Source organism: Eumetopias jubatus, unplaced genomic scaffold, assembly GCF_037043125.1.
Source record: "Eumetopias jubatus isolate StellerSeaLion01/CBP00866 unplaced genomic scaffold, mEumJub1_p1.0 scaffold_5, whole genome shotgun sequence".
NCBI lineage: Eukaryota > Metazoa > Chordata > Mammalia > Carnivora > Otariidae > Eumetopias > Eumetopias jubatus.
This window is the reverse complement of record NW_028274811.1, coordinates 18,246,442-18,259,252: the sequence shown is the minus strand read 5'-3', so window position 1 is coordinate 18,259,252 and position 12,811 is coordinate 18,246,442. Positions and strand designations below refer to the sequence as shown.

Here is a 12,811-nt window from a genome sequence, read left to right as displayed (position 1 = left end):
GCCCACAGTGGCATTGACCTAGCGGAGGCTCTGGCTTCCGGTCCCGCCGGGCGGCTGCGTCAGACCACCCAAACCCAAGCTGCAGGAAGGGGGGGGGAGCTGTACAATGGGTCCCCTTGAATCATGCTACTAAAAAAAGGTGCAATGAGAAAGAAGTCCCTGTGCATTCTCAGTCACAAGTTGTGGGCAGAAGAACCCACAGGATTCCTCCCTTTGGTATTAAATAACAGTTTAAAAAAGCTTTTTAGAAACAAAGCAAATACACGGTGGGACCGGATACGGGAGCCGTCCCAGGTTAGTCGTTCACTGAAACAAGTCTCACCCCTAGTCATAAATAAATAATCTCTGCCCTGGTCGGACTTGCACGCCAGGATCAATCTCTCTTAACATCTTACTTATTTTATTACTGCTTTTGGTTTTCTGGGACTGATTGAAAGTTGCTCAGAGGAAATCTTTGGTTTTGCTTAAGTGTCCATGACATTTAATCATGACTTTCCTTGCAGTTTAATTCCAACCAGTCAATCAGTTAATCCACTTCAATTGATTCTGGGCTCTCGGTCATTGGCTTGCACTCATTGGGCATCCGCTGGTGCCGGCTCAGCTGTGTGGCCTGCGTGAAGCTCCTCTCACATCTCTCGCACCTGGTGGAGGCAAGAGAGAAAATTGAGACCAGGGAGCGGGGCCTGCAGGGTGATGGGCTTCCTCTCATCCTGCCTAATGAGAACCGACATTCCAAAGTGGCTTCAGATTTTACCGGCTCAAGAGGTTTAATTGGTGGCTCCTTCCCAGGCCTGGAGGCCTGGGACGGGACAAAGCCCGTCTGGTGCGGAACAGAGGGATCTGTCAATAGGCTGGGGGAAGGTGATTTCTCCAGAGAGCCTTGTCCTGCTGCAGCTCTGATCACTGTCACTTCAAATAGATAAAGAACAAAAAGAGATTTTTAGGAGTGAGCCATCAAAGCCCCAGCTTGTCTGGAGTTTTCTGCTCCGTAACCCCAAAGAGAAATTGGTGACAAATAGAATTTCCCCTGCTGCTAATTTAAAATCGGGGACTTGTCCTCCGCTCAGCGCGGCTGTTGAAGAGCCACCCCCTCTGAATGTGGAAAGTGCAGGAAGCGCGACATCCTTCTGCGCGACCGTGGGGGCGGGGTGGGGGGCTGCTTTTGTGCAGAAGTCTCACACAGCGCTGCCAAAAACGCGGGGCTAAAAGAGCTGTTTGCGCGGTGGGGTGGGAGACAGACGAATTCACCATCAGCCAGTGTCTGCATGGCTCAAGAAATTCACCTGGCGAGACGGTACAGTCAAGAATGTCCCTGGAGGCCAGAATTAGGGGTCAGTGTGTCTGATGAGGAGAAAAGTGGCATCCTGCTTCTAGAGCATCTACTGTCTTCAACTTAAAAAAAAAAAAGATTGTAACCTAGAGACCCTGAGTTGGACCTATCTCCCATGCGACACACTTACTAGCGCAATGGCTACTCAACCTACAGAAATACTAATGCGCGCGTGCGCGCGCGCACACACGCACGCGCGCGCACGCACGCTCACACGCACACGCACACACGCACACACACACACACACACCCCAATGGTGGCGTCTAGCTTTGCTGTGGTGGTTGTGACTCCTGGTTGGGTGTCTATGATCACGCACACGGGGGCACACCTACAGTGAGTTGCCTGTCACCACCCTGCACGTCTGGGCTGCCTGGAGCACCAATGGCGCCCCCAGGAGGGCACAGCGACCACCACAGCATCCCCTTAATGTCTTCTCCCCAATCCTTTGAGGAAAAGCTATTCAGGAGCACTGCAGACACTTGTCCCGCTTCAAAATAACACAACCTTTGGTCTCAGGTCCCTGCGCTGCTTGGTTGGGGTAGAGCTCTCAAGAGCTTTAAAGTCCTCACGGCTCCATCACGTGCCCCGTGCCCCGTTATCTGGGGGACAGTCCTCTCTTCCCTCCCCCCCTTTTTTTGGTCCATCATACAAAGTGCCTCGTCATGGAGGGATAATTACCTAAAACAAACAAACAAACAAAAAGAACACATCCATCCACTTTGGGGGTTCCTGTCTATTTTGTAATGTTGGGAGTCTGGGAGCTTGACCATCATGCTGGGATTTTTCAGAGTTCCCGTGCCAGCTGCATGTGTCAGGATGAAGAAGTTATGTTTCTTTGATTGTCTTCCTGGGAATATTTTTAGCAGCCTGTTCCACTGTTAAAAACTGCACTGTGATCTTGACAAATGTATAATGTCAGCTTTAATGTATCAGACCTATCAGCTCAATGAAAATAACTCAGAAGTATTGATCAGCTAATGATTTTTGGTGTATTCATTAACGTCCACGGGCAGCTCATCCTCTCTCCAGAGCTCCCGAGGTGCTGATGACATGTTAGCGAATTGCTGATTGTTTATTAGAAAACTGATTATTTACTGGATCAGTGTGTCAAAATATACTACCTTTCACTGCCTGACAAACTTTCAAATTATTATATTCCTTTAAAAAAAAATTCTGAAGCTTTGGAATCCATTTCAAAGAGACCGGTTTGAACACTTACGAGGAAAGACCCTTTCCCCGGGTTACATTTCTGCACCTCTCATCTTGGGTGTTCGAATATAAAGAATTCAGACATAGGAAGTTCCGTGCTTTGTATGAGGCAAAGTGTATGTCTCTATGTGATAATTAAATATCCAGATTGGACCGAGACCTTCGGAGGCGAGTTACGTTTTTCTCAAGCGGTTTGCCTAAGCGGCCGCACAGATATTTACACTCCCGGAATCGGAAATCTACAAAGTCTGCTCTGTTGGGCTCCGGAGATGCTCACTGAAAGACCATCTCCAGTGCCATGTGCCTCATGAGCGAATGAAAACACATGCACATGCGTGTACTTGGGTGGGTTCCTTACCAACCCGCCAAGGAAGTGAAGAGAGCTAGATAGAAAAAATAATCCTTTTTTTTTTTTTAAAGATTTTATTCATTTATTTGACAGCAACACAGTGAGAGAGGGAACACAAGCAGGGGGAGTGGGAGAGGGAGAAGCAGGCTTCCCGCGGAGCAGGGAGCCCAATGCGGGGCTCGATCCCACGATCCCGGGATCATGACCTGAGCCGAACGCAGACGCTCAACGACTGAGCCACCCAGGCGCCCCCGAAAAAATATTCTTTTAAATAAGGGAAGAGCCTCCATTTCACATTCATCACCTTTATTTTGAGAAAAATTCCCTTCATGAGTTATTTTTATAGCTGAAGGAAACTCCTCAGAAAGACAGACTCCATGCAAAAGCCTGGTACCTCTAACCCTGGACTTCACGTGGTGCAGCAAATAATAAGGAAAGAAAGATGGGGGTAATGAGCCAGGAACAAAGGAAGGCTCCTGCACACGGGTCTTCCTCTTCGTGCTGACGTCACAGCCTTGAAGGGGACATTGCAGGGACACTGAAGCAGAAAGGCATCCGAATATTTCAGCAGAGAGAAAAGCCCCCAACTGTCTATGAGTATGGGTATCTTAGTTAGATTTGAAGTCACTCCTTACTTCATGTGATAGTTGGCTGGCTTATCGGTACAGAAAGCCTAACAATTGCCACCTGAAACTGACAGAAGCCAAAATGACATCAAGTTCCGTTACTCAGAAAACCTGCAAGAAGCTTTCTTTCATGCCTCTGCAGCCAGTCACCAAATATTTCCTGGATTGAACCAAACTGTGCAGGGCTTGTGCATACGAAGTGCTCAATGCCTGTTTGCTGATGACCCCTTTTATTTGCTCTGTTGCCTAAATCTTGTTAAAATATTAGATGCTCTCTGGGATATCCTTGGATTTTTTTTTTTTAATAATGAACCAATCTGTCTTTACTTAAGGCAAAGATGAACTGGTGAGTATTTTCTCCTGCTTCTAACAAACATGAGGAGAAGCGCCTTTCCTCTGGGAAGTCCTGATCCTCCCAGGCTCCAAAGCTGGGCATCAAGCAGTTCGCGTGGATCCGCAGAAAAGAGCAGAGGGAAGCAGCCCTCCCTCTGAAATCTTCAGAGATTATGTTTAGGAATGGGGGGGGGAGAAAGGAGTCCTCGCTATAAATAATAAGTTTTCGATGCCAATTAACTTCCTTCCTTCCTCTTTTCAGTAAAGAGCTGGGAATTATTATTAAATGAAATAATGTCTTGCTTTTGTTCCTTGCTCTCGATGACTATCAGTCCCACAGTACAAACTGAAAGCCACGACCTCCATCATGTTCCTTTGGTCAGTATGTTTCCTATGTGCTCATTTACTTTTTTTTTTTTTAAGGTATTATTTATTTGACAGATAGAGACACAGCAAGAGAGGGAACACAAGCAGGGAGAATGGCAGGCTGAGGGAGAAGCAGACTCCCCACCGAGCAGGGAGCCCGATGCGGGGCTCGATCCCAGGACCCTGGGACCATGACCTGAGCCTAAGGCAGACGCTTTACAACTGAGCCACCCAGGCGCCCCTGTGCTCCTCTACTTTAGAAGTTCTAGGTCTACAGCCAAGTTGCCTGTCAACAGGCCCATGATCTACCTGCTGCTTGGGGGTGAAGTAGTCCAGTGGGGGATCTCAGCCAATCAGATTGTGAGGCAGAGCCTGGACAGAGACTCTGATCTCCTAATGCCAGATCTTCTTCAGCCTGGATGGCAATAATCTTGATCTGCCTACACCCACAACTCAGGAGAAGATCTCAGATGTTGGAAAGGGCCCTCCCCTGTGGCGGCAGGCCCCCAAGAATTCTGTGAAAGCCTCCGGGGCCCTAGGTAGGTGGGACAGTTTGGGGGCTGAGCCATTTGGGGCACCTCCGTGGAAGCTGCCCGAGGCGTACAGTTTAGGGTTCTGCATCTTTATGAGGTCCTTCCCCTTCTTCGTAACATTGTTTAAGCCAATACCCATTAGTTGAAGTAGTAAAATTAACTGTTGCGGTGAAATCCGTTTTATTGACTAATCTGCAACAAGAGTTTTTTTGAATGTTTCTTTTATGAGCTTGTAAAAGGGTATCTTCATAATATTTACAAACGTCCGTGGGATGGATATTCATGAGCTATGGTGAGAAGCTTCCCAAGACTCCCTTGGGATAGTTCAATCCTGGACAATCTGATTGTATACACCAAAGGATTCAGCTTTCCATTTCCTAGAAGATGTTTAAAAACTTGCACTATTTAAACGAGCATACACTCGGTTCTCCCCTGGGAATATATATTTGCTAAATCAAAATTAAAAAAAACGCACCCCACCCTACGTACAGCATGTAGCTATCTGAATTAGAGTAGAAGCAGAAGGAACTAAAGCATGTACCTAGAATCGAATTCAGCCAACCCTTGTGGTTTTCTTAATTCGTTTTCCGGATGAAATTAGGTGATGGTCACAAAAACATACTTTAAGAAAGGGAAAGGATGCAATTATTAAAGCCCCTCAAATATTAATCTGATGAATTAAAGTTAAAATGGCAACTCTATTGGAAACATGACAAAAACAGGATGTTAGAGGAAAAAAAAATTGAGTAGAGTCAACAAGGTTACACATAAGTAACACCTTAACATTAATAGGAATCTATTTCCCATTTTGACCCTGAAACCTCTTCAATTAATTACTAAAATCTATTTACACAGCAACAAGATAAAAATCAATCTGATTCCTGGCACTCTGTCTGTCGGGCTGCCCTCTCTAATGTAAGGGGCCAGAAGGATCGTCAATCCTCCCGCATCTTTGCTTCTGAAAAGCTCTCCTGCTCCAAGGCATGGGACTTGGGCAACTGTCCTCTTCCACATTCAGAGCAGAGACGAAGCCAGAATCTGTGAAGCCCCTGAGGGTCAGGCCTGAGGGCGATGACAAAGTCCACTGTGTGGGACGCACACACCTGTGATAGGAACTCCAGTATCTGCGCTAACCACTGGCCCTTAGGGTAGATTAGAAAAAAAGCGGCCCCTTTGGGCTATCACAGCCCCCAGAAGGTCCAGCTTGGCTGGTGTAGTGCAGGTTTGATTTGAGACCCCTTCCTGTCCCCTTAGCCCAATGCTTTTGCACAGTGCACAAGCCACACCCATGTACGCAGAGAACAATTAAAACTCTTCTGATTATTAATGTCATAAATTAAACCACGATGAAACTAGTTAAGGATAATGAACAAAAAGTAACTAATTTGTGGGGAGGTAAGTGAAGATGACAACCTTTTATGAGTTCCTCCCTCTGATGGCAGACAACGAGGAAGGCAAGAGCCAGGCCGGCAAGACCCTGCTACCCCGAGACAAGCCGAGCCTCAAGCTGAGTGCCAGAGCAACAACGGACCACGCCAATAGGTATGAAAGGGAAATCGTGGGTAATAAGACTCTACAAAGACTCGTTGGCTGAGACTGAGCAAGGGGATTTGTCTCCCACTGCCTGAATCATTTCTCTTCTTGCTTGATCTTGTCCTAGAGAAAGTAAATAGGCTACACATCTATGTCCTTTGAATTTTCCTTCCCAGCCAGGGAAAACCAAGATGGCAAATGAGTAAAGAGATACGTGGTGGGTTGAAGGGAAAAGAGTCCATCACAAAGAGAGCAGAAGTTGCTTTAAGCCAACCAAGTCAAACATACTGCTTCTCGCTCCCACGCCTATCCACACACTGCTTGGGCTACCAGAAATGCCTCTTCCCTTTGTTATGCCTGGAAAACTCCTACTCATCCTTCAAAACCCATCTTAAACATTATGTCCGCCAGACAGCACTGATAACTCCATTTCTGGGCTAACTGGCAGCACTGTAAGAATATGGCTGACTCTTCTTCACTTTTACACTTTTCATCCTATGTTGTAATACTTGCTTATTAACTGGGCTTCCCCATAAATTATGTGGTCTTCAAAGACTGGGGGAGCGAGTCTCATTCACCTTTGTATCTTTTGCACCTAGCTGGGTGCCCAGTACAAAAGCAGACGTTCAATAAATATTTGCTGAATGAACGACACATACATGAATAAATGAATGAGTAAAGGAACAGGCCATCGTGCATGATTCAGACGTCCACTGTTTTCACGACTGTGCTGTATCTAGAAACAAACTCTCTCTGGGGGGCTCTTACCTTGCCAAAGTCCTTGGAGTTCAATCCTGCCTTTTTCCACATTCCCTGAATCCTCAAGCATTCGGATGTGCCCTGTATGTGGTTGTGTTTTGTGTCACCAACATAGTAATTCTGAAATCCAAAGAGCACTTGAAAAGCCCCAAGCTGGTCGCTATCACAGATTTAAACCACTTGAACAGACAGGAAAGAGGAGGAAAGAGTCCACCAGAATCCTATAACATTCACATCTCCCAAGGGATGACTATTTAGACGTCCTAAATCGGGGTCACCTCACTGACGGTCCTGGGCTCGCTGGTGGCCCAAAGGTGGCACCTTTGGGTGCCTTGTGGGGGTTATCCAGCTTCAATTCTAGAAGCATAGAATCTTCAAATGACTTACTCCTACTTTCTTATTTTTCTGATGAGAAAAGAGACCCAGAAAGATCATCCTGTGTCCACAGTCGCACAGCTTGAGAGGAAAGAAGGTTCTAGGGTAGGCTCTACTTACTTGAAGGGCTTTTCTCCAGTGTGGGTTCGGATGTGGTTGTTGAGGGTGGTGGCCCCGGCAAAGGCCCGACCACAGTAGCCACACTTGAAAGGCCGGTCACTGGAGTGAGTGACCACGTGGTTCCTCAGCTCGGACGGTTGTGAGAAGGACTGGGAGCAGTGACCACACTGATAAGGTCTGAAACAAACAAAGAGACTGCCTGGTCATTACTGTCTGTGTCCGTCAGGGCAAAGCAGCATCACGAGGCAAGGGCCAGAACTTTCTGGTGGTATTTTCTCAGTTTTCCAAACAGCACCTTGGGCTCTGGCTGCCGGGTCCCCGAGACCCGTGCACGTTGCCACGGGAACAAAATTCACACAGCTTCTGAGGCACATTAATTCTCAAACGGAGTATTCCTTTCCAGTATTAACCATACCATTTCAAGAACCCTCGCTTTGTTTTTATCCCCACCCGAGGCAAACATTAGTGCACTTTTGGGAGCATTGGGAGTATGGGCTCAATTCAGCAGAACATTACAAAAGAAGACATGTAATTGTTGCTCTTAATTCCGTGGCACTTGAAACTCTTCAAAGCGCTACGTCAGTTACGCACTTTCATCTTCACCCTAATCCTCCGCGGCAGGGAAAGCATCTGTTACTATCTCTGTCAGTTCAGAAAACGGAGGCTACACCATCCTCGTAGGAATTAAGTTTTTGAGGCCAAGGTTACTCTAGGGTGTGTGGACTTGATCCTGAGGTAAACATGCAGAGAAGGCAGCAAGCTGCCTGCATGTTTTAATAAATACTCAACTGCCTTGGGGTCTGTAAACACAACCTCAACTTGGGGTCATCTGAGAGTTCGCGGATGGACCCAGGTGTGTACCCAGCCAGATCTGTCTCTTTATAAAAGCAATCCTGACTTGGGCTTACTCTTCACACACACACACACACACACACACACACACACACACACACACGCACGCACGCACGCACATTTATCCACTGGGTCTTTTCTTTAAACTTGAGCTCCCCAGTTTAATTTGGTGGCAAGCAATGATTCATAGCAGCACAGAAAATGACGGGATGTCACTATGTTTGCAGGAGGGATGATGGTGATGTGAAGGCAAGTGGAAGGAAGTTGTGACAAATACCTGATAATTAGCAAGATTATCAGAGAACATTCTTTCCAGCTCATGAGAAGGAAATCAAGTTGGGGTTTTCATAAAATAGATTAAAATTCTGTCTTCTCTACACAAGTTTTGCTGCTGACTGAAGCAGAATCTGGGGAGGGATGGAAACCCTGTGGGAGTTTTCCCCACTAGAAGTTACCTCACGTAGTTCTTGGACAGCGCTCTAATTTGTTTATCAAAGTTTTGGTTAAGAAAATTAAGAATCTGTCACGAGGGATGTGAACAGCACTGGCAAAGCCCTGGTTTGTGGCCCCGATGTTCCTGGCTGCGTTTGAGAAAGCCCATGGCAGAAGCTGACTTAATTGCTCTACCTTCCACAAATGCATAAGCGCCAAAGACCAGAAACCAAAACGAAGGGCCAAGAGACAATGGTGAGCGAGCATGTACAACGATTCAATTAAGTGCAAAATAAAGTGGACCCACTCATTTGTCAAGCAAAGGGCTTAATTGTGGCTACTTGCCTCACTGAACACAAACACTATTATTTTACCAGGCTTCAGCGCACTGAGCACTGATTGTAGAATTTTTTAGCTTGATTAATAGTCCAGGATTGGTCAATAACTCAATACTATACAATTTTAATTACTTACATTTAGAAATCTATTTAACTGCTCTCAAAAAAGTTTCAAAAAATATATATAAGCGTCCTTGGTAAGGAGTTTATCAATCTTGATAAATTACATGTGCGTGTTATTACAATTATTAAATAATGCTTTGAGAAAGCCATTAAAATTTTATGTACACGGGAAGGTCCTCCTGCCAAATCTGTTCTTTGTAGTAACCATTAACCTTAAAGTGTGCCTCAAGAAAGAATTCCCTCAGGAGTCAACTTTTTAAGATGTTATGGAAGATTATAAACAAAATAATTTATTAATATATGCTATATCCACTGACAATTGATTTTTTCTAATAGTGAAGGGACCATTAACAGTGATTAGCCTCTGGTTACCTATTTTTAATAGCTATCACAATAAACAATAAACCGCTAAATAAAGCCAATTAATCTTTTCTTTTTTTCTAAGTCCGCTGTCAAAAGTTGGGGTGATTTATTTCCTATCATCAGAAGTCAATCCATCCTTTTTATGTTAATAGTCACTGTGGCAAAGATTTGCACACAGAAGAACAGAAATGACCCCAGGGAGGCTTATTTTGGTAATTCTCCTATCAAGAGACTACCAAGGAAAGGCAAAGTGGATTCTAACACATCCCCCTTTGCCCACTACTGGCCTGAGAGGCACTTGCTAGGTATCCAGTGACCAAAGGCACAGCTTTAAAAACTTCGTAGAATTTAGCTGGACTGAATGGAAGGGTCTAGACAAAAGGGAAGACAGCAAAGCGGAGTCCTGCTTCAGCCCCTAGCATTAGGCAGTCAGGCAGCTGTGGGACTTGGACAAGTCAACCAGACTTCCTGATTGCTGTCTCTTCTCTCTGCCGAGAGGGATACACTGAGCTAGCTGTTCTCCCGCATCTCATCGCGCTCTGTACCTGCTTCCAGATGATCAACAAATGCGTGCTGCCTGAGGATCTGTCCGAGACACGGCCCCACGAGACCCACAGCATCAACAACATGACCTCCATCTTCTATTCTGTCTACCAGCCAGTTCCCTGGACACGGGGCCTCCTACGGGTGTGTGTGTGTGTGTGTGTGTGTGTGTGTGTGTGTGTGTACATGCTAATTAGAATATGAACCATTTAAACTTAGTAAACAGCTGAGAATTCAGGGCAACAAAATCTAGTCCCACAAGGTAGTGCCAAACCTTACTTAACTGATCTCAAGAAACAAATCGATGTCCTTTCATTCTTAAGTACCTTGAAGAATAAAATTTTGCACCAAATGGTTACATTCACCTTGGCAGAAGCTGACTTTATGTAGAATTCAGAACTAAAATGCGTACTCTAGTTGTCACCATAATAACAGCTTGTCTCCCTCTCAGCCTAAAAATTTATAGGAAGTTGGCCTTCACAAACTACAGAAGTCATACAGCAAGTAGACAAGATTCTTTCTTTCCCTGGATTTTTACTATTTCCTAAAAAATGAATAAAAGGAAACAATCCAAAAGTAATTTTAACGTCGACTGCATCATCAGGTTTCACCTGAGGACAAAGGCCTACGTTTGAGACAAAATGAACTCTCCAAGCCTGAAGGCAGGTCTCAGAAAACACTATCACCGCTATGGAATCTTCTTTGGAATAACTGGCCACAGGGGTTAAGACTCACGATTTATACCTGAAGGGCTTTGAGGGCATGAAATTCATTGCCATTACTCAGCTTTTTATCCTGATGACTAACATTCTCATTAACTTGTCCAGGTCTGGCCAAAAGTCAAGGCTTACATTACTAAACCTGTAGATACAATCCATTTCAACTCCAAAGTTCTTCCTCCCTTCGACATGTCCTACCAGCAGGAGCTTGGGAGGACTGATGTCATGGGGCACTGTGTTTAGCTCTCCTCTTTCCAGGTTCACAGTTAAATGGGAATCTCCGTCCTTAAGCACTCTGATTGCCCCCAAGTCCTCATCCACGGACAGCATGTCATTATTCTCAAAACAAACGCAACCAGCATTCCTCACAAAGGGATGACAGCTCAAAACCAGAAGCTCGTGGCTTTTTTACTACTTGAGACATCTAGCACTGTTGTCCAACGCTGGAAATGTTCTTATCTACACTATCTACTATGGAAGCCATGAGCTCCATGGTTCATGGCGTGAAAAATGGATGTGCTGTTCTACTTAATTTTGATGATTTTAAATTTACCTAGCCTTGTGTGCGACTAGCGTCAACACAGAAATACCAAGGCTTCGTGGAAAACGAGAAGGTGCCTCCTACTCAAAAAAAAAAAAACAAAACAAAACACCAAAAACTAAAAAACCGACAAAGCCTGGGTCAAGTTAGTGAACGTATATCACTGTGGGTCCATTCTGAAGCAGACAGAGAGCGGCGAGACAGTTCTGTACATCCCCTGGCACGCTGTGACGGGCAGTCACCGCGGCCCAAGATTCCTCTCCAGGACAATGTGCAATTCATTTGCTTGGAGCCTGCGACTGGTTTGGTGTACACAGAGCAAAAAGGATGAAACATTTAACAAAATTAAGTGTGGCCTGATTTAAAATATTAATCCTTTGATTTTTCTTTCAGGGCAATGGAAGCCTCCAGGACAAAAGCTGTTCAGCTGGGCCCACGTTCTCTCCTTGCCCTGCGTCAAGTCCGCCCACGTGCAAATCTTCCAAGGCTTCAAAGGGAGCACTACTTAGGTCACTGCTGGGCTGTGTGGAGGGAGACAAGAACGCAGCTCTACGGAAGGAGGAAAGATTTCAGGGAAGTGGCAACAGGGCAGAGCCAAAGGACCTGGAGAACACGGAGCCCTAGAAAGAAGAGAAGCTTCCCGCTTGGGGGCACGGGGGAGGGGTGCGGAGCGGCAGGGGAGGGGTGCGGAGCAGCGGGGGAGGGTGCGGAGCGGCGGGGGAGGGGTGCGGAACACAAGAACATGAACACACTGCAAAGAAACGATTACGGTGACGGTGATGGAGCATCTCCAGGCTCCTCCCACCAAACAGCACCTCCAAGGGTCATCTCGCCCTCCGGTACCACCACAGCCAATCACAGACAATGATACTCAACACAGCACAAATGTGAGGAGCTGACGGGGCACCCAGGAGGCTAAAAGGCAAACAGGGGCCACACAAAAATCAAAAAGGAGACAAGGAAAGGACGCAACATAAAGATAAGCATTGTAAAGACACTTTCTGCAGAAAATAAAAAGAAGACATGGTCATCAGAAAACAATCCACCGAGATTGCTTACCCCTTTCTGGAGCCCCCCCAGTGGGACTGTTGAGAGTTTCTGCAGCAGAAAAACAGAAGAGAAAAGGGATTTCTAACTTCTGGTTCAAGCAAAAGGGATTTAAGCTGTCCTAGTCTAGGTCATAAGCTAATGCAAAAACCCAAGTATTTATGAAGTCCCTAAATAAAATCTTGATGGATCTAGAGTCTAACAGCTTCTTCCCTTTGAATTCACTCAGGAAAAGACAAAGCCAGTAGCTTGGGAAAAAGGAAGAAGAGAATCGGGGGTCTGCTTACTTATTTAATATAAACAGAACAAAATCAAGAAA

General features: G+C 45.7%; 1 protein-coding gene across 2 annotated transcripts in view; it reads right to left on the bottom strand.

The window, feature by feature from the left end:
- Positions 1-526: 526 nt before the first annotated feature.
- The window catches only part of PRDM6 (PR/SET domain 6), a 97,135-nt gene continuing 84,850 nt past the window's right edge, over positions 527-12,811 (bottom strand). The window contains exons 6-7 of one of the 2 annotated variants that reach the window (XM_028103433.1): positions 7,535-7,711; positions 527-641 (exon numbers count right to left, since the gene is read on the bottom strand). In XM_028103433.1, the coding sequence (XP_027959234.1) occupies positions 527-641; positions 7,535-7,711 (292 nt within the window). Of the gene's footprint in view, positions 642-767; positions 904-7,534; positions 7,712-12,811 lie in introns of those variants that run through there. The other variant, XM_088023598.1, reaches the window with a different exon arrangement.